This window comes from Phyllopteryx taeniolatus, chromosome 17, assembly GCF_024500385.1.
Source record: "Phyllopteryx taeniolatus isolate TA_2022b chromosome 17, UOR_Ptae_1.2, whole genome shotgun sequence".
In the NCBI taxonomy this organism is placed as follows: Eukaryota; Metazoa; Chordata; class Actinopteri; order Syngnathiformes; family Syngnathidae; genus Phyllopteryx; species Phyllopteryx taeniolatus.
In genome coordinates, this window is record NC_084518.1 from 13,900,820 (window position 1) to 13,922,711 (window position 21,892).

At 40.6% G+C, this 21,892-nt stretch overlaps 1 protein-coding gene across 2 annotated transcripts; it reads left to right on the plus strand.

The window, feature by feature from the left end:
* The first annotated feature begins 1,778 nt into the window (after positions 1 to 1,778).
* hspa4a (heat shock protein 4a) lies at positions 1,779 to 20,864 on the plus strand. Of its 2 annotated transcripts, XM_061751835.1 has the most exons (20): positions 1,779 to 2,092; positions 3,919 to 3,976; positions 4,054 to 4,194; positions 5,134 to 5,256; positions 6,650 to 6,749; positions 7,256 to 7,389; positions 7,467 to 7,711; positions 7,796 to 7,872; positions 8,531 to 8,682; positions 8,780 to 8,886; positions 12,912 to 13,045; positions 13,525 to 13,706; positions 15,551 to 15,616; positions 16,367 to 16,444; positions 17,184 to 17,333; positions 17,852 to 17,977; positions 18,074 to 18,181; positions 18,368 to 18,487; positions 19,120 to 19,281; positions 20,235 to 20,864. In XM_061751835.1, exons 1-20 carry the CDS (start codon positions 1,986 to 1,988, stop codon positions 20,439 to 20,441), a joined length of 2,577 nt encoding a protein of 858 aa, XP_061607819.1. In that variant the 5' UTR covers positions 1,779 to 1,985; the 3' UTR covers positions 20,442 to 20,864. The 2 variants fall into 2 exon arrangements, with proteins under 2 accessions (XP_061607819.1, XP_061607820.1); XM_061751836.1 differs by lacking the exon at positions 15,551 to 15,616.
* Positions 20,865 to 21,892: the final 1,028 nt, after the last annotated feature.

The window sequence follows — 21,892 nt, forward strand, 5'->3', positions numbered from 1 at the left end:
TTCCCACCCATACTGTTTGAGCCGTGCAGTATGTCACCAGATCCAAGACCGTTGTCCTGCTGTTCTACAAAAGCACTTTATCTCCATCAGTGAGACACACTATTTATGTTATAATGTGTTATTTAGGGGGTGGGGTGGGTGGGTGTGTGTGCTTCTGTCATAATAAAAAAGTAAAGAAATTCATTAAACACTATCCAACAAAACAATTGCCTGCTGTAATTGCATCTTTAATTTTGACTATCATAGCTATACAGATGAGACACAATTATGTCAAAAAAATAAAATAAATGAAAAAATAAAAATAATAAAAAAATTGTACTGGCATTACCAGACAACTATTAACCCTTTATTGCTCAGTGACTGTTTTTTGTCAATGTCTTTATGTCTCAAAAGTGTTCTCTGTCAATTGACTGTCTGTTGTCGTACTAGAGAGAATTTGTCTCCAACTACAGGAGACAAAATGTTCTTCAATTAAACCACAACAAAACTGACATAATTGTTTTTGGCAATAAAGAAAAGAGGATTACTGTTAGTAAATACTTGGAGTCACTCTCTTTAAAAACCAAAGTCCGAAACCTTGGTGATCTGATAGATTCCAACCTGACTTTCAACAGTCATATCAAATCAATGACTAAAACTACCTTCTCCCATCTGAAGAACATATCCAGAATGAAGGCTTGCATGTGTCAAGCAGACCAGGCGAAGCTCATCCATGCTTTTATCTCAAGTAGACTTGACTATTGTAATGGTCTTCTTACTGGATTCCCTAAAAAGAGCATTAAACAGCTGCAGCTCATTCAGAATGCTGCAGCTCGGGTTCTGACCAGAACAAAGAGGTCAGAGCATATTACGCCAATTCTAAAGTCTTTACACTGGCTTCCAGTCAGCTTTAGAATAGATTTTAAAGTTCTGCTACTGGTCTATAAATCACTGAACGGTTTAGGTCCTGAATACATGAATTAAATGCAAATGGAATATAAACCCAGTAGGGTTCTGAGATCAACAGACTCAGGTCAAATAGTGGAGCACAGAGTCCAAAGCAAACATGGTGAAGCAGCATTTAGCTATTATGCTGCACACAAATGGAATAAGTTGCCAACAGAAGTGACGTCAGCCCCAAGTCTGCATGTTTTTAAGTCCAGGTTAAAAACTCTTCTTTCTTTAGCTTTTTAGAGCATTTCCACTTTTAAATGATATTTCTTGCACTGTATGCTGTTTAAATTGTATTTTTCTTCTTCTTTGTTTTAAATGTTTATAATCTGGTTTTTTTCTTTGTCTTTAAATGATTTTAATCATGTAAATCACAATGAGTTACCTTTAGTATGAAATGCGTTATATAAATAAATTTGCTTTGCTTTGCTTACTACTATTACTAGCACGACTACCACCAATACTACTACTACTACATACTAGAACTGCTTTTACGACTACTGTACAACTACCACTACGGCTCAGGAAATGGATGGATGGTGGATTATATTATATCAACCATCGTTGAAACAAAGTGCTGTACGTGAATAAAAAAAAATTCGAATATAAAACACTTAAAAGCAATTAAAAAAAACATGAATTATTATAAAATAAAAAGTAAAAAATAAATTATATGTTGAAATCTACGAATAGTAACGACAAAACCTACGTAAATATGTTCTAGAAACTCGTTCTAGAAGCTTTTGGAATGGCGAAGAAGTTGACACCCCTTTAGAAAGATCCAGAAATGATGTTTCTGGAAAGAGCCAGATCTCGCGATATCTAGGGACGAGACATGACGGAAACCACATTGAGACTGCAGGCAGGCAGTACAGATCGGAGGCAGCGACCCGACACCGGTTGGTCAGCGGTGGGGATTATGACCACAGTAGCCCAATTTAAGGGAAGCTACTTCGCTGGACTTTTTATGCAAACTTAGCTGTACGCGTCTTGTATTATCAATAAACCAGTGGTTTAAGTACGACATAAGTGAAGTTTGAAGACTGAGCTCGAAAATGTCTGTGGTGGGATTTGACTTGGGTTTTCAAAGCTGCTACGTAGCTGTAGCCCGAGCCGGTGGGATCGAGACAATCGCCAACGAGTTCAGCGACAGATGCACACCGTAAGTTGCTGTCTCCAGTTGGGTTTCATGGTATTTACCATGGGAAATGTGTTTTTATTTATAATTTGTCCCACTGCAAGTGAACGCAGCGCTTCCTCTGACTCGCTGCTATGAGCTAAACTTGATTTCTCATTAAACCCTTTAAGTAACCACACTCATTTAAAGTTTAAATGAACGTTTGTATTTTCCAATCTTGGAAGTGGCTCGAGTGTGGCTCAACTCGCATCGTGTTCACATAGCAAGCACGTTTGGCCGCCCGAGCTAGCTTTGTTAGCCAAGATCATAGTTTTTATTAACTGTAACAATCTGGAGGCTGCATTCATTCACCTGGAGGCCACGGGCGGGCGGGCGCGGTTCCGTATATTGGCGTTGACTAACCCTAGGTGACTCAAGCGCCGCCTAATCGGCGTGCTTTTGACGCAAACCGCGCTGCCAAGGTGACGACAGCAGGCCATGCTGGTTGGAAAATTCTAGCAATACTTAGGGAAGCAATTTACTGTAAGTATTATATTTTTGCTTGAAACTCTCTGAGGTTAGATAATTTTTCTGCGTTATTGGTCAGTACGTTTACGGCGATGCGCGGCACAGTCTGTATTATTTGTTGTTTAATTAATTTGACAATGTGTATGCAAACTGACATGTCTACATGTATGATTACGTTTGGTTGAATAATAATAAAAAAGAACACTTGTGTCAAACATTTTAGCAAGATTGTGATTTTCCATGAGAGTCCGGCCGAATTTCCAAAAAGAGTAATATAAGATTTAAAATATTCAGTTTGATTTATAAAAATTCAATTCAATTCAATCCAATCCAGGCAACCGCAGGGCACAGATAAACAAGAAACCATTCGCACTCACATTCACAACTACGGGCAATTTAGAGTCTTCAATAAACCTACCATGCATGTTTTTGGGATGAGGGAGGAAACCGGAGTGGCCGGAGAAACCCCACGCAGGCACTGGAAGAACATGCAAACTCCACACAGGCGGGGCCGGGGATTGTACCCCGGTCCTCAGAACTGTGAGGCAGACGCTCTAACCAGTCTGTCACCGTGCAACAGAAAAACGTTAAATACATTTAAAAAAGTTAAAACACTACATTCAGAAAAAATAATCAAAATTGTGTGCATTTAATGAGGAAAAGTGCTGGTAATTAATGAAGGACTGTTTTAAATAAAATGATATTCTAAAATGAGGGGGGAATTCAAGCCATCAGCTTGCCTCTAATAAAATAAATATGTAAATTCAGGTTTGATATATATATATATATATATATTAAGAATTAAAAATGTTTGATTTTTTTTTAACCAAGCTTAAAGAAGGAAAAAAAAGGAATCAATGACACTGAGGAAACTCATGCACACAAAAGAAATATTTATCAAGCCCTCCATCCATTTTCAAATACACTAGATTGACCCAGCACCTGTCAGGCTTGTTGCCTGAGAGAGACAGCCATTCTTTGACATGACACATGCAACACTTGTTTGACATTTGTGTTTGTCCCCAATGACAAGTGTGTTTTGACCGCGGCCGGTGGGACACAAGTGGACTCGTGCATACCACTTGATGAGTGTTGACAGGCCTCTGATAATATGTGTGTTTAACAAATATTGTGTGATGTTTGTGGAAATACATACATGCAGTGAACCCCCCCGTCCCCCGTCCCCCCTTATCGCGGAGGATACGTTCCGCACCCACCTGATACAGTCAGACCTTATTAAAAATAAACAGTTTGGTACAATGAACCGCGATACAGCCTGATTTCACTGTTACTGATTTCACTTTAGCATGTCTTACTTTAACTGAACTTGTATGTGTTTTAAGGTCATTTGTCTCATTTGGACCACGAAGTCGATCTATAGGAGCTGCTGCGAAGAGCCAGGTGAGCACACCCTCCACCAAAAGCAACTACATACACATTGATCCATGCCCCGTTTATCCTTCGCTCCTTTTATCTAGGTGGTGACCAACTGTAAGAACACAGTTCAGGGCTTCAAGCGATTCCATGGCAGGGCCTTCTCCGATCCCTATGTTCAGTCGGCCAAGTCCAACCTGGTGTACGACCTTGCGCAGATGCCCTCTGGATCGACTGGTATTAAGGTGAGACGTCTTAAGGAGCCTTTTTAAAATTTAATTTATTTCATTTTGATCATATTAGGGTTGCACCAGTATAGCGATACTACAAAAGTACAGCGATACCTTGCCGTAAAAATGAAACAATACGACATTTTTTTAGTGTTGGGACTTCTGCACATTTCGGCAGATGGTGAACATCTGAAAAATATTCATTGTATTCTTATGTGGAAAGAATGAAAGCCGGAGGAGGGCGCTGCAGTAGACTGAAGCGTACTTTATCTAGGCTTTGGCCTCAGATAACAACAGTACAGCAAGCACGCAGGGACAACACCTCAAGCAGTTATGGAAGACAAAAGTCACATTTACAAATCACTACAACTCCTAGCTTAACTTAACTGTATGGCTCTGTCACCTAAAACAAAGAGAACTAAACTTTGCACGGTATATTTAAGCAACAAAATGTTCAACCAAACCACATAATTTCATCAAACGACAATCCCGGTATCTTAATTCTAACATATAATGCGAAACACCATTGATGGTCTAATAGAAATTAGCATCGATGTTAGGGTGATCATGTACTTTGCCCACATTTCCTTTGTATAATTTTATACAATGGTTCTAACCTTTATACCAAATACAAAGTTGACCCCCCCCCCTTCTCCTGCACTTTTGCTCTTTTGTCACTGGTATCTTTCTGTAGTGGTATACAAAAAAGGCCGTGTATTATGTCACACTACAAAAAGTTTTGGCATTCCAGACAAAATATGTTGGGCCCGAGTTGGGAAATTGCCCACGATAGCAAATTGGCCCATAAAGGGACAGAAATCATGTAGTTTGATCCAGGCATTTGATGCTCACCGAACTAAAGTCCCCTGAAGTCCGCATCCCCTTTTGTCCTGTAGGATTTTTAGCAGGCAGTCATGATGTTGAATGCTAATACAAAAAATTCCCAAATGTCAGGTGATGTATATGGAGGAGGAGAGGTTGTTCAGCGTGGAGCAGGTGGCCGGCATGCTGCTGACCAAGTTGAAGGAAACTGCTGAGAGCGACCTGAAGAAACCAGTGGCCGACTGCGTCATCTCTGTAAGGAACTAACCACATAGCATTAAAAATATTTTGATAGTGGGGCCCTGACTTACGAGCTCACCAACGAAAGAGGTTGCCGTCGCTTGGGCGATTTATTTATTTTTTGCTTTGTGTTGTGAGATATAATTTGAGGAGTGAATGCCACAACATCTGCCCAGCAGTGTCGCAATCAGAATTTGAGTTACTAGCTCAGTCATGGAACGAATTAAACTTGTTAGTTAAGGTACAAGCCATTTTTTTTGTTGTTAAATTGCTTTTTTACGGGTGGCCAATTTATCACTTACTTCACAGGCTTGCTTTTTTTTTTATTGGTTTGAGTAAAAAACAAGCTTTTTCCAAGGTGTGTAAATGCATTGCCAGCTGTCTTTGTGGTTCTATAAAGCTTGGAGCTCTTCACACTACATATCTGAAAGTGTTACAAAGAATGAAAATGCGTTGTTTCTTAACTTTGACTGTATTTAAGTTTCACTTTTAGTTTTTCAAAGGCCGTCAAGATTTTTGGTGGGTTCCAGGCAAGTGGCTCACGCTTGCCCCTTTTCCACTGCATGATACCAACTTGGCTAAGGCTACTTTTCCATTTATACTACATAGATCTATTTCAAGTACATGGATCCAAGTTTGCCAAGCCAATACCATGTGAAACCACTACCGATCACTCATTGGTCAAGCATATCTGTTATTTTATACCGTTTGAGGATACGTGGCTAAAAATGATAACAAAGAACTTGCATGCTAACTTTAGCTATTCCTGTTGCTGCAGTTCTTTAGTCCACAGTCTCTACTTTTCTGCAGCGGTCCTTTTTCTTGTTGTCCTCATCCTCTTCTACGATAAACAGCTAACAAGTAACAAAAATGAACACCTGTTCTTGTACACCACAGTTTCTACTCTACTGGCCTGTATTCTTATATTCCTCAGTATCTTCCACGATAAACATGACGAAGTAACAAAACTAAGCACACTTGCTAACATTAGCTTATCCAGTTGCTCAAGTATAATATTCTCCACAGTCACCACTTCACTGGAGTGGCCCATTTTCTTGCTGCCCTCAGTCTCTACTATGAATGGTTACTAGAAATTACAAAATGTAAACATATATGATAACATATATTGTTATATGTTGTTGCTGCATTATATTTTACAATCTACACTTTTTTGTGGTAGTCCTTTTTCTCGCCGCCCACACTTTCATTTAGGATAAACATCCCAAAATTACAAAATAAACACACTTGCTAATGTATGCTTAAACTCTTGAAGTATTATACTCCAGTCTCCACTCTGTTGCAGAAATCAGTTTTTTTTTGCCACCCTCAGTCTCCTCTTGAATAAACAGCTAGAAATAACACACACAAAAAAAACAAAAGCACGTTAACGTTACTGTTGCCTCCACAGGTTCCCTGCTATTTCACCGACACAGAGAGAAGGTCTGTCATGGACGCTGCCCAGATCGCCGGCCTCAACTGTCTGCGACTAATGAACGAGACCACAGCGGGTACATGGACAGTCACTATCCACCATATATTAGGACCCTTTATTATTACAGTTGAGCCTCCAAAGTAAAAATTCCACTTGAGATTCTAGATTGTACAGCGGGAGTCTAGAATTTAGCAAAAACAATTATGCGCCCTCCAAAAGCTTTTTCAGTGGATATCATTACTTTGGCTTCTTGTGAATTTTCTAGGGGACTTATTCCAAAAGGGGACTTCATTCAAAAAGGCCCTAAATCGATTGAGTTTGACTTCAGAGGCGCCACTCTAACGTCTTGATGCATTTTGGGTTGTAGACAAAATGTTCAAATGTGAAGGCCAAATGCCATTATTGAATATGAGTGAAATACTCACGTATGCCACTCTGGTGTGACTGCATATTTTTTTTCCCTTCCTAGCAATGATTGAAGATACATATTTTTTGTGAGGGCATATTATTTATCAAAGTCCGGTTGCGGCAGTGCAATGTTACAATGATGAGAAGAGACTTAACATCACGTGTGTATTGCAGTGACTCTGGCTTATGGCATCTACAAGCAGGACCTGCCAGGTCTGGAAGAGAAGCCCAGGATTGTTGTGTTTGTTGATGTGGGCCACTCTGGTTACCAGGTGTCGGTTTGTGCCTTCAACACGGGAAAGCTTAAGGTGACTATTCACATATTGAAGGTGTATGATCACACAGACATGCTTAACTGTCAATTATTAACTGCTCATCCTTCCAGATCCTGGCAACGGCGTTTGACTCAGAGCTGGGTGGGAAGGACTTTGACGACATCCTGGTGAATTACTTCTGCGAGGACTTCGCCAAGAAGTACAAACTGGATGTCCGGTCCAAGCCTCGCGCGCTGGTGCGTCTCTACCAGGAGTGTGAGAAGCTTAAAAAGCTGATGAGTGCCAACTCGTCCGACCTTCCCCTCAACATCGAGTGTTTCATGAATGACATTGACGTGTCCAGTAAGCTCAACAGGTGAGATGCAAAAGTAGACAAAAAAACCTGTGTTACCATCACCACCATCATCCATAATAATTACGTTTTGTTGCGTGTCCACAGAGGTCAGTTTGAGGAGAATTGTGCGGGGCTGGTGGCCAAAGTGGAGGCTCCCCTGCGCAGCGTCATGGAACAAGCTAGTGAGTGCATGCCATTTGAATGGCAGCGGGATTGTCCATTGACAAGCATGTGTACAACCACATACAATGGAACCTCCAAAGTCTCACATAATCTGTTCTGTGGTTGAGATCAATTATATTTAGAATAATTGGTTCCTGAATCCAATCCAATAGTTGCCACTTGCCTGCATAAAACTTTTAATAACTGTACAAACAATGTTTTAAGCAACATTTAACATTATTAACTCTCAACCAGGTATGAGCAGAAAGTTACCAAAGTTCAAATGTCCAATGTGTTAAAAACAATCTTTATGCACTCTTTAATAACAAATAACAAAGGGTAATAAATGTGGCAGACTTTTTTTTATTTTTTTTTATATATAACATTAACTGTCACATTATCTATAGCGCTTGTCCTCTGTATAGTTTTGGGTGAGGGGGTTATACCACGTTCTGGTCGGCAGTCAGTCGTTAGGCACGTATGGACGAACTAACATTCGTACTCATGAGAATGAGAAAACAAAAATCATATGCGTAATCAATCCTTTGGTGCTGGCTAAAATAAGAGTCAAACTCTAATTTTGAAAATTTTTTAAAGCATCAAGAATTGAGGTTCCACTGTACTTTGTGGGAAAAGGAAGTAGTCAGCCAAGTTGGCCCTTCTTTTACCTCTGCCCAGAGTTGAGGAAAGAAGACGTGTACGCAGTGGAGATCGTCGGCGGCGCCTCCAGAATTCCCGCCATCAAAGAGCGCATCAGCAAGTTCTTCGGCAAAGAGCTGAGCACCACTCTGAATGCAGACGAGGCCGTGGTCAGGGGCTGTGCACTGCAGGTGCTGTATAGAACACATGCAAGTTGTGCATCCTGTCTCACAGCTTCGATGACAATGTATTTATTTATTTTGCAAATGTCATCCTTCCTCCACACAGTGTGCCATTTTGTCTCCAGCCTTCAAAGTCAGAGAGTTCTCCATCACGGACGTTGTCCCTTATTCCATCTCTATTAAATGGAACTCTGCAGCAGAGGAAGGACAGAGGTAAGAACTTGTTCATGTTTTGATTAGGTTGACATGCATTCATTCATTCATCTTCCGTATCACTTATCCTCACTTATATTTGACCTTGTTCACATTTGGCCAGCCTGTTGGACTAGTGGTTAGTGTGTGGGCCTCACAGGTTGTAGTTATGGGTTCGACTCTCATTGGCGTTTGCGTGTTATCCCAAAACATGCGTGTTGGGTTAATTGAAGACCAAATTGTCCATAGGTGTGAATGTAAACATGAATGGTTGTTGGCTGGTGACCAGTCCAGGGTGTAGGGTGCCTCTTGCAGTTGTGTCAGCTGTGACAGGCTCCAGCGAGCCCTTGACCCTGTAGACGACAAGCGCGATAGAAGACTGACGGATGATGACACGTCTGTGTTATGACAAAATGTAATCTCCATTTTTAAGTTTGACCATTTTATGACACTTCATACTCATCAGAAATAATACAAATTAAAAAAAATTCCCTTCATGAAACCTTTAAATACTGTGCAATAAGTCTAAGTGTATCTGTTGCTAAGAGTAAGACTAGCAAACCTTGCTTGCCCTGATGAGTTTTGGTGAGTTTATTTTTTCAATTACCATATTTTCACGAACATAAGACGCACTTAAAATTCTAACATTTTCTCCAAAATGAATGGGGCGCCTTATAATGCGGGGCGCCTTATGTGTGCACCGAGTTCCACAATCTGTAAATCTTGTTGTGTGACTTTGATGAGCGCTCAGCTTGACTGACTGGGAGCATTTCCTGCCGACACGCTGCTTATATAGAGGAAAGGCGGACGTGACTGAGGACAGCATGCGGACATTAAAGGGGGAAGGGTGCGTGTGAAGGAGGATGCTAAAGGCACGCCCCCAGTAGGTATATATCGCCGGTATGTGCATTGTGCAAAACATTGGTTTGGCTAAGGACCCCCGAAAATGACACCTATGAAGAGACACGCTTACGAAGCACAGTTTTAACTCCAAGCTATCAGTTACGCGGAGGAACGTGGGAATCGAGCAGCCGCGAGAGAATTCAAGGTCAACGAATCCATGGTTCCCAAGTGGAGGAAGCAGGAAAACGAGCTTTGCAAAGTCAAGAAGACAAAGCTGAGTTTCTGCGGAAACCACAGAGGTGGCCTGAGTTGGAAGACCAACTCGAGCAATGGATTAATGATCAAAGAACAGCCGGGAGAAGCGTTTCTACAGTCACCATTCGACTGAGTGCAATAACGCTTGCAGAAGAAATGAAAATCGAACATTTTCAAGGAGGTCCGTCTTGGTGCTTTCGTTTTATGAAATTGCGCCATCTATCCATCCGGGCAAGGACTACTGTGGCGCAGCAACTTCCGGCGGATAACAAGGAAAAGCTGGCCATCTTCCGCTCCTACTACAGTAAAAAGATTGCCGACAAACACATCCAGCCCAACCACATCACCAACATGGACGAGGTGCTCCTCACTTTCGCTCACTTTCAACATCCCGGTGAACCACACTGTAGAGAAGAAGAGGACCAGCACGGTAGCGATACGCACAATGGGGCACGAGAAGTCGGCTTTTACTGTTGTGCTAGGTTGCCATAGTAATGGACAGAAACTGGTGATTTTTAAGAGGAAGACTCTGCCTAAAGAAAAGTTTCCAGCCGAAGTCATCGTTAAGGCCTATCAAAATGGCTGGATGGACCGGATGGTTTTTTCCACGCGTCACCGTCCCTGTTGATCTGTGACTCTATGTGCGCCCATCTCACAGCCGCTGTGAAAAACCAAGTGCAGCAAATGAACTCGGAGCTTGCCATCATTCCGGGAGGCTTAACAAAGGAACTCCAACCGCTGGACATTGGTGTAAACAGGGCGTTCAAAGTGAAGTTGCGAGCGGCGTGGGAGCGATGGATGATAGATGGCGAACACAGCTTTACTAAGACTAGGAGGGAGCGCCGGACGAGTTACGCCACCATATGTGAATGGATTGTGGATGGCTGGGCTAAGGTATCTGCTTTGATTGACGGATGATGACACGTCTGTGATTTCGCGAAAGCCGGCATCATTGCTGAACAGCCCCCTGGCAAACCCTGCATGTTTGATGGAGAACTAGCCCAGCTGTTCATTTCGGATACAGAAGATGAGTACTTTGATGGATTTGTGGATGATGATTGATCAAAAAATAACATGAGTACATTGTTAAATTCTTCAATAAAGTACAACTGAACTCAGTTTTGCTCCCGCTGCCTTTTTAAAACATTGTTTTAGCGTGCATGCATGCTACCGTATGTTTTACCATGCCTGCGCCCAATAATACCTTGCGCCTTATGTATGTGTTAAATACAGAAATAGACCCCGTAACTGAGACTGCGCCTTTTAATACGTACGCCTTATGGTCGTGAAAATACGGTATACTGTTGTCATTACTATGTACATGAACACATATGTATATATGTTACATACACAAAAAAAAACTAAAGAAAATGAAAAATAACTTCCCATCTTTTGTTTTTATAATCTTTGATGTCCTTTTATCAGGTTTGCAAGATAATTTGGGTTGAAAATGCCCAGGATCCTCTTTCTCAAGCTGTTCTAGTTGGTGTTTTACACTTGGCATTCGAGATGACTGGATTTCGCATTTTGATTTTATATTTAAATTATCTTGACTATGATTTGATTGTTAATATCTGTCATTTAAATATGGAAAACAGATTTGCTGATTGGTTCTTGGTGACATCTCTCACCTCGGTCGTCTTCAGCGCTGTTTGGCTCCTATAATTTTTTTTAAACTCATTCACTGCCACCCTTCCCAGTTAACATGGATATTTGACTTCTAAAGTAGTCAATGGCAGTGATTAATTATTCACTATCATGTGTCCCGTTGCGAGACACTCATCGCTCGCGCACATTTTGGTGACAATGACTGCATGTTTCGCTGTTTAATCCACAGTTACATTATAAATTATAAAGTCAAGTGTTGTTTTAAACCACAGCACATATGCTTTTAGATACTGTATTTGCACGGCCTTGCGGCAGCTGCCCAGCTTTTTTGCTTGCTCAAGACCCGGAAATGCGCTTCCAGCAGTGTGTGAAAGCTCGTTTATGAAGAAGAAGAACAAGAATCATCTTTTATTGTCATGAACATGCATGCATGCATGCACACGAAATTTGTTCTCTGCATTTAACCCATCACAGTGAGCACATACACGTTAGTGGAACACACTGGAGCAGGGGGCAGCTGAAGCGCCCGGGGAGCATTTTGGGGTATCAGTGTCCTGCTCAAGGACACCACAGCCGTGAGTCCGGGGGATGTTGGCGGATGGTCCAGTCGGGGTTTTGAACCTAGGTCCCCCACGGTGGCAGGCGATGATCTTAACCATTGGGCCACGGCTGAAGTCATCTGTCACGAAATGGGCCCGAGCACAGCACAATTCTGGTTCCGAAATATTTGTCCAAAAATAAATGGAAGCCGTATTCCTCAACTCCTCTGAGTTTGGCAGGTGATACAAAGCTTTGCACAAGACACAGCCATATTGTTGCTCAGCCACTTTTCCTGAGATGAGTGGGTGTGTAGCAACCACAAAGTGGGCCGATACTTGAATAATGAGTGTTGTTTCTATGTCACAATCATGGTGAATTAAAATCCACCCGTTCTGCAAGTGGTTTGGTGTTCAAAGGCTTTTGCATTCAATTGACAAACTGCATAGATGCCAAACTTAAACCAGGTCACAGACCTTTGTTATGCAAAAACCAGTGGAACATTTTGGATTTTGATGGAAGGGGGCTTTGAACAATTCAAAGTGGGAGGCAAGCAAATGACGATAAACTTGTTTTTTGTTTTGAGTCAAGTTCTTTGGCTTGACTTTGACTTGGAACGTTCAAGTTCAAAATGTCTTACTAGGTTGAGCAACTACATTTGTGCTTTAATGCACGCTCGTAAGATCTGGAGTAGTACATTGTCCTTATTTGTGCGTTACCCTTCACACCCCTTCAACAGAATAAAACCCTCTTTCTTTTAACATTCTATTCTTTTAACTTGCTCCCCGTATTGTCCTTGACAGCGATTGTGAAGTTTTCCCAAAAAACCACGCGGCTCCCTTCTCCAAAGTGTTGACCTTCTATCGGAAGGAGGCCTTCGTCCTTGAAGCATACTACAAAAACCCCAAGGAGCTGTCGTACCCCAGCACCTCCATAGGTACAATGTATTGGCCAGGCTACTTGAAAAGTCACACATATAGATAGATTATTATTATATTTATGCGGATAAGTTTCAATATGTCTGGAAATTACATCACGTTTGGTAAATTTGTGTGAGGTAATCCAGTGGAAATCCACAGTGAAACAAAATCATTTTGTGACGCTTGGTTGACTTCAGTTTTTTAATATTTGAGGCCATTTTTTTTTTTATTAATTATTGGGTTGAACTCCAAATGTTACCACTTTCATAACACTCTTCAGGCATTTCGGGAGCTCTTTTTGGACTGTAATTATGGATGCTTTTAAGATGCAAAGTAGAACGAAAAATATTTGGTGTGATTGCAGCTACATGTCAGTTTCTATCTGCATACACTTTGAATGACAAAGGTGTTTTCTAGAGGTTCAACATTGGAATCATTGTGTCTCATACATGGAGTGGAGGGACTAACTTTTTTTCCACCTCACTCACCCACACAGGGCAGTTCCTGATCCAAAACGTGGTCCCTCAGTCGTCTGGAGAGAGTGCCAAGGTGAAGGTCAAAGTTCGAGTCAACATTCACGGCGTGTTTAGCGTGTCTAGCGCCTCCCTAGTAGAGGTGCTGAAAGCGACAGATGGAGAGGAGCCGATGGAAACCGATCAGACTGTGAAGGATGAGGAGGTATGCACAGTGTTAATTTGACACAGATATCCCACAAAATTGCCTCATTAAAGCCTTTAGCACATAACTCTGCACTTTCACACAGCAAACCGGCACATTCTGGAATCATGGTTCATATTCATGCCCTCGCTATATTTCAGATTTTTTTGAGTGATCGATTTTTATGGGCTTTTAGAGTATAGTATTCCCTCGCTATGCGGGAGACAGGGATAGACCCCTGGTGTGAATAGCGAAAATCAGCAAGTAATTGACGCCCAAAGACAGAGGTTTGTGATTGTCTATAAATGCCACAAGATTGTGGGAAAACATTTTTCTTTGAGGCAAGACTAGTGCCTCAGCATAAAAACATCAAATAGGTGAGCTTTTCAGCAAATAAAAGAGGGTAGGGTGCCCCCCAAAATCTATAAATAGGCAAATTTAGCGAATGCCGAACAACAAATATGCAGGGGTTCAATGTATAGTGGTGCCTTGAGATACAATCTTAATCCGTTCCTTGACCACGCTTGTAACTTAAAGCACTTGTATCTCAAATCATCTTTTCCCATTGAAATTAATTGAAATGACATGAATCCATTCCAACCTCTTAAAAAAAAAAAACAGCCACAACAAAAAAAAACTGCGAAATCTTTTAAAGTGCTTTTAATGAGGAAAAATAGCTATAAATCTAATATTCTTTATAGAAACATGCAGTAATTGAATAATTAAATCGAATTAAAAAGTATTAAACAGTGTGAAGCATACTATCGCTTCGTGGCACGTTGTGCTGGTCATTCTTGTGTGTCTTGGCCACCTGGGGGGAATAGAAGTCAAACATACGGATCTACTGTACTGAGAGCAGAGCATATATGCCTGTGAATATTTTTATATTGTCTGTCTGTATGTGCTGCTTCACCATTTGTGTTCAAATATCCGTAGGTCACAGCTCAACGTCCCTTTATTAAAAAACAGGACGTTATTTCAAGTTGACAGTACAGAAAATGCACAAACATAAATTGATGATTCAGTTACTGGTTTAACATGTCAGAAAATAGGCAAAACTGTTGATAATTGTTTTCCAACATAAAAGAGGTTTGCAAATGTCTTATTTTGATGAAACACAAAGATAATCAGTCTCCTTTATTATCATAATACACATAATTCTTAGTATTTACTGCTTTATTATTGTAATAAATATAATTAGGAATATTTACTGTTGAGAGGCTGAAATTCCATGGTTTTGGACAATTTTAAGTTAAACAAGGTCTCTAAACGATTACTTGATTATCAAAAATCGTTTTTGATCAATTTGTTAATCAATCGTTGGACCTCTAATGTGTATAAAATGTGGGAGGGGTAAAATGATTATTATTATTATTAAAAAAATTTTTAAATGGTCTTTCTATTCTGTGGATTTTCCCCTATTGTGAGCTGGTCTGGAACATATCCCCCCGTGATAAATGGGGTTCACTGTACTCTTACACACAGGAGATGTCCCTTTTTATTATGGCTACTACCTAAGAAGGAAGAAAATTGCCTGGTCAACTTTGGCCCCTCCAGTCCACGTTTGTGCCATTTATACAGAACAGTGACAGGAATAAAAGACACGAAAAAGTGCGGCTTTTAGAGGCAGTGTGAAAGGGACTAGAGACTCATGTTAGGATTACTTTCGCACAGTCTTGCTGCTCACGCCTTACCTTAACATTCAGTTTTGTCATCACTATGGAATGTAGCAGGCAGGTACAAGGAGTTCCCTTTGTTTTGATGTGATTGTGGTCGTAACCATGTGTGGACAAATTGTAATGCATCATAAATTACTACTTCGTGTCATCCATCCATCCATTTTCTGAGCCGCTTCTCCTCACTAGGGTCGCGGGCGTCATGGAGCCTATCCCAGCTATCATCGGGCAGGAGGCGGGGTACACCATGAACAGGTTGCCAGCCAATCGCAGGGCACATACAAACAAACAACCATTCAGACTCACATTCACACCTACGGGCAATTTAGAGTTGTCAATTAACCTACCATGCATGTTTTTGGGACGTGGGAGGAAACCGGAGTGCCCGGAGAAAACCCACAGAGGCACTGGGAGAACATGCAAACTCCACACGGGCGGGGCCGGAGATTGTACCCCAGTCCTCAGAACTGTGAGGCAGACGCTCTAACCAGTCGCGCACCGTGCTGCCTACTTCGCGTCAGTTGACAGTAATTACAGGGGGTCCTGTTTTACAACAGCCCCAAGATACAAAGGGTTTGAAATGAACTAATTTGTTCTTTGGCGCAAGAATATGTCGTCACACTGCACAAGAAGGCTAAAGTTTTTCATACAAATATTTACTGTAATTGTGACTTTTGCGAGCTTACAAAGAACACCAAAGTCACAGGGAAAGGAGTAATACATGCATGTCGCTGATGATTAGAAAACTGTTTTTGCTCCCAAGAGGGGACATATTCAGAAGAAAGTCTAATGTGACTCAGGCAGGTATAATCAGCAGGAAATTATTAGGAAAAGAGCAATAGTTTCTGTTATTTCTACTTCTGTAACTCATTACTACCAACACTGTTGTTGACTATCTGGAGGAGGTGGCTTAGAATGAAACAGACGTCAACCAAAATGAACACCGAAGTAGTATATTTCACTGTTACATTATGTTCGCTTGTTGTTTTTATGTTGTCATATCAGAGCAAAATGCAAGTAGACCAGGAAGATCAAAAAGCAGTGCCGGGTGGAGACAAGAAAGGTGACACAGAAGAGATGGAGGTAAATGTTATTTTCTTCACACTGTGTGAAAAGTCAATTCAAATAAATTGTGATTGGTCAGTGTATGTTTTGTTTCTTCTCTCTAGTTAAGTTTGTTTTAACAGCATCTAATAGTGTTTCAATTTCTCAATGGATTATCATTACATCGAAGAACAAAAAGTACATCTGTTTGGAGATGGTTGTCATTATTATCGAAGTCTGATATGGACTGAAATTATACATTTTGTACAAGAAAAAGACATTACATAATTGACTTACTAAGTGTCCAATCAGACAATGTACAGCCTCTCGAGGGCATAGATCTGGGTCAGGAGTCACCAAACTTTTTGAAACTGAGATTTACTTTTTGGCTACTGGTTAATGCAAAGGGCACCAGTTTGATAAACACTTCTGAAATAACAAATTTGCTCAAATAGACTTAATGTTATTAATAATTAATGATCATCATTTATGTAAAGACACTCATCCACAGTAATTAGTAAACTGCTAAATATCAATATGCAATGCTTTATTTCCATAAATCTCTGCCATTGTATACATTTTCCACAACATTTCTAGTAAATCACAATGTCCCATCACCAGTGAGTTTCTTGGAATAGGCCCATGGGCTACTCGTGTGGTCCTTGGGGGGGGGAGACTACCTCGTTCCCACGGGCACCACGTTGGTGACCCCTGATCTGGGGGTTGTGATAAGCTGTGATGTGCAAGCCTAAAACAACTTCCCACTCCTGATTTTTAGATGATGACGGAGGAAGGCAAACAAGAGAAGAAGAACGAGCCTCAGGCAAAGAAGCCCAAAGTGAAAACAAAGACTGTGGAGCTGCCCATCGAGACCAATTTGTGCTGGCAGCTGTCCACTGATGTGATAAATATGTTTGTGGAGAATGAGGTAATGTTCTAAAAAGCACCAGGCATGTCCAGCATGCACTCATAGTTTTGCTAACTGTTGGTCACTCCCCCCCCCCCCCCCCCCCCCCCTTTCTTTAACACCAGCGAAATGTTACTTAAATGTGTTACAATTACCCCCAAAGTACCTGTGACACTGGTTGACTTCCAAGTTTTTCAATTTTTAAAACTGTTCTGTAGGAAACCGTTTAAAGTTGATTAATTTGGTCAGGCTTAACCTCCCACCATCATAAAACTCTTAACTGTACAGGCAACGTTTTTTTTTTTAAATATTAAAGAAGAGAGTGGGCCATAATGTGACCCATGGGCCATACTTTGACCACCCCTGCTTTTAATGCTCACTAGGCTGAAGTCTCATGAGATTGTCTTACGTCACATGATGATCGTTGTTTTTCTGTAAAACTGTATGTCCGCTGACTTTGCCGTTTGGCTATGTCACTTAAATGCTTCACAAGCAAACATTTACATTCTGGTCACGTTTAATTGTCGACATGCCTCCAGGGCAAGATGATAATGCAAGACAAGCTGGAGAAGGAGAGGAATGACTCGAAAAACAACGTGGAGGAGTATGTATACGACATGAGAGACAAGTTGTTTGGCCCCTTGGAGAAGTTTGTCAATGAAGCGGTGAGGAAACATCTTTTTAAAAAAATATATAATAATAATCATCATTCCAATTTTCCAGCCTTAACATTTACTGTTTGTGTGTATCATTACACGCAGCATCGTGATGCATTCTCATTAAAACTTGAGGACACAGAGACTTGGCTGTATGAGGATGGAGAGGACCAACAGAAGCAAGTTTACATTGATAAACTGGCAGAACTGAAGGTAACTGTTGTTATTGAAAGTATTTATCCAAGTTTATATTGATAAACTGGCAGAACTGAAGGTAACTGTTGTTATAGAAAGTATTTATCAGTAGTGATATTTCTAGCATGGGTAGATATTAAAAAAGGTTACTTAATACATTATTAATATTATTATTGTTCATTCATCCCTCATTACCACCTGCAGATAATTGGGCAACCTATTGTTGAGAGAGCCATGGAAGCTGAGGAGCGGCCGAGGGCATTTGAGGAGCTGGGCAGGCAAGTCCAAATGTACATGAAGATCCTCAACGCCTACAAGGCAAAGGTAACGACCTCATAACACTGGGCGATAAATCGATAAATCAAGTTTTCATGAGTCAGGCCTTTTTTTTTGTTTTTTTTTTTTCACGTCCATATTTCAAAATGTGTCTTCACTGACATGCACTGCTTACACTAACATGGCTGCAAACAACTGAGCTAGTTTACAAAAGCACAGTAAGTGTTGACAACTTAGTTACTTTGTTGTTACATTTAGCAACTTTTCCAACACATTCTACCAACTATTTTTCCAAGAGTTTAATTCCCGCTAAGAAACGCACAACGTGAATGGAATCATTTTCATATAATTTTGCAAAGGAGACCGGTGGAAGGCAATCACGGATTTAATCATACTGAATAACAAAGACATGTCCATTTATTTATGTTGCAAAGCACTGATTTATGCACTAGGGCTGTAACAATACAGTATTCAAACTGACAATCGTGATACTCTCAGACACAAACCTGTGTCATCTTTGAAAGGGCAGAACAACACCCCTTCCAATTCCTAGAATGTGTGCCTCCAATCAAAGACAGCCATATGAGGTCACATTTTCTACCAAACGTAATGAAGTAAGCCTAGATTGCAGATACATTTCTTCAGCAAGGGTTTGCTGAATTACATCATCTTCCAAACAGGACGAAGAGTATACACACTTAGACGAGCTGGAAGTGACCAGTGTGGAGAAGCAGGTGAACGATGCCATGGCGTGGATGAACAACAAGATGAATCTGCAAAACAATCAGGACCTCACGCTGGACCCGGTGGTCAAAGTCAGCGAGATCCACGCCAAGTCCAAGGTACTGAAGCCACGGCCACGTTTCATACACAGTTGAACCTCCAAATGTCGAATACATTCCGTTCCATCTAGTGATGCTGGTTGACTTCCAAGTTGTTCTTATTTCAAAACGGTGAATTAATTCATTCTAGGGTTAGATAATGTTTTAAGTAACATTTTAACATTCCTAACTGTCCGACAAGTACAAGGTGCTTTTATTGTCAATTCTTCAATATGCGTAACACATACAGAGGATTGAAATTACAGTACTCAAGGGCCCAGTGGTGCCTTGAGATACAAATTACCTGACTTTTTGAGATGCAAGCCATTGTTGGGCCAATTTGTTTGTTTGACTTGCAAGTACAAACTTGAGATATGAGCGCTGTATGGCTGTAGCGAGAGATAGAATTAGTAAATATTCTTCAAAAAAGAAACTGAACATTCTGTATTTTACACACTTTCATCTTGCCTCGCACTTATTGCTCTGCAGTAACAGTCCGTGTAGCGACTAATTGGCGGTATAAGTACGATTTAAAAAAATCTGCCATGCAGTGAAGCTACAAAATGTGAATCGTGATATAGCAAGGGAGGACTGTATGCCTGTGAGTATTTATCTTTTATTGCTCCACAATTTGTGTTCAAATATTTGTTGCTTAAACAATTAGTATACCCACACCAATGCAATTAGGTAGCCCATCTATGGTATTTTGCTTTGTCCGAGTGGCAATAAACAACTTGAAGCCTCTTTTTTTGAATAATTTTTCAATCTGCCCTACTTCTGCTTGTGAAGTGAGTTAAGCGCACTGCCATCATACAGCACTTGTCTCAAAATGTTTGCTCACAAGTCAAAGCAAGAAATCTCAAAAAATGTGTCGGGTCACTGATATCTCAAGGCACCACTGTATTGAAATGGCCCAACAAGTGATATAGGATAATGTCTTTGCCTTTAATCCCACCATCATTATTGCTGGACAGGAGCTTTACTCTGCGTGCAACCCTGTCCTGTCGAAGCCAAAGCCCAAGCCAAAGGTGGACCCGCCAAAGGAGAAGACCAACAACGGGCCCACCAACGGGCAGGAGGGAACGACAGACGGCCAGCCTTCCGACTCGGACAAAATCCCACCCGCGGGCACAGAGCAGAGAACGGCGGAGAACAAGCCCCCTGAAATGGACATTGACTAACTTTTTGCGCTATTTGCCCCGATTACGTTGCACTTGTGAGGATGCAGCAGCGTTCCCTTATCAGTACTACTCATCGACTTGTTCTATTTCTTCGTGACTTCAAACTAGTTCATCTGTAATGTTCACACTGGGATACATGAATATGTTTGCAGTATATCTTGTCAAGAGACAAGTTGAAGAATCTGGATTGTTCTGAGTTCGACGTCACGTGCATTTTTATCCACTTTAAAGTGCTGAATGTTTTTTTTTTGTATTTAGATTTAAAAGGACAGACGCAGCATTTCATTCGTTGTATGGCTTTTCTCATTCATTTACAGTGTAAGAATCTTCACTGGTTTGTTTTTTTCTGCATAATGCTCGCCCAGGTGCTGCTGTTGTTGCTACATCATTAAAAAAGCAAATAATAAACCTCGTTCAAAAGGTGATGTTTTTCATTCATTCAAGATTAAAATAAACCTGGATAATGATGCTGATACTTTCATTCCAATCACCACAACTTTAAAAGAATGCTTTTTTTCCACAATTTAAGATCATTCCCAGGTGTCTTAAGGATCAATAATTAATAGTATACTTTAAAAACCTTATTTTTTGTCTAGCTGAAATTGAAGGCAACACTGCCACCAATGTAAACAAATGGGTCAGAAGCAAACGTAAGCCTCTAAAAGACTGCATGAATCTATATATTTACAAAGAAATTAGAATATCAACTCAAACTTAAAGATTTCAGTTCAATTTAGAAAGGGAAACATTCACTACAATGAAATATTTCATGATTAGATTTTTTTACAGTTATTAGCTTGCGGGGGAACTAAATTTACTATAGAAAGAATGATATGAAACCAACTTATTATTTAATAATATAACATGGCCTTTTGAAGTGTTCCTATGCATTTAATGAATGAGTTTTTTTTAAACTAATGAAATAAATGAACTTGTTTCCATATTTTAATTTATAAGAGATGCCCCTGTGTATGGAAGTCTACCCATCATTCTTGGCTATTGGAAAAAAGAAAACGTTTTTAACATCTCAGATCACTTGTTTAAGCTTCAGAACTTGTATTGATAGAGCTCAAATACCCCCCCAAAAAAATCTTTAATAGAATTAAGGTCAACCTAACAGTGAAATAGCCATTGCGCTGTGAATTAGTAAATTTGATTTGATTCAATTCACCTGTACAGTATTGTTTTTCTAATCAGGTGAGTACCCTGCAACCTACCTGTAGGCCTACGACCTTACCTCTAGGCCTGCCGGGGTCTAAACCAGTAAACCAGACGCCACAACGAAACACTATGCATTACGGTAACACCGCTGTGTGGGCCTATTTCAAAATAAAAGCCAACACATGAATGGATATCAATGCTTTTATTTGCATTTAACATTATTATATAAAATAATCTGTTATGCAACCAATCCACTTGTGGGAGAAAGTAGACTTTCCCAGGATAGGAGT

What these genes read in the sequence shown, in the direction of transcription:
- hspa4a (XM_061751835.1), top strand. Translation starts at nt 1,986, where the DNA reads ATGTCTGTGGTGGGATTTGACTTGGGTTTTCAAAGCTGCTACGTAGCT. An exon ending in TCAACACGGGAAAGCTTAAG is followed by an intron (nt 7,390 to 7,466) that starts GTGACTATTCAC and finishes TCATCCTTCCAG; the next exon opens with ATCCTGGCAACGGCGTTTGA. An exon ending in GTACCCCAGCACCTCCATAG is followed by an intron (nt 13,046 to 13,524) that starts GTACAATGTATT and finishes TCACCCACACAG; the next exon opens with GGCAGTTCCTGATCCAAAAC.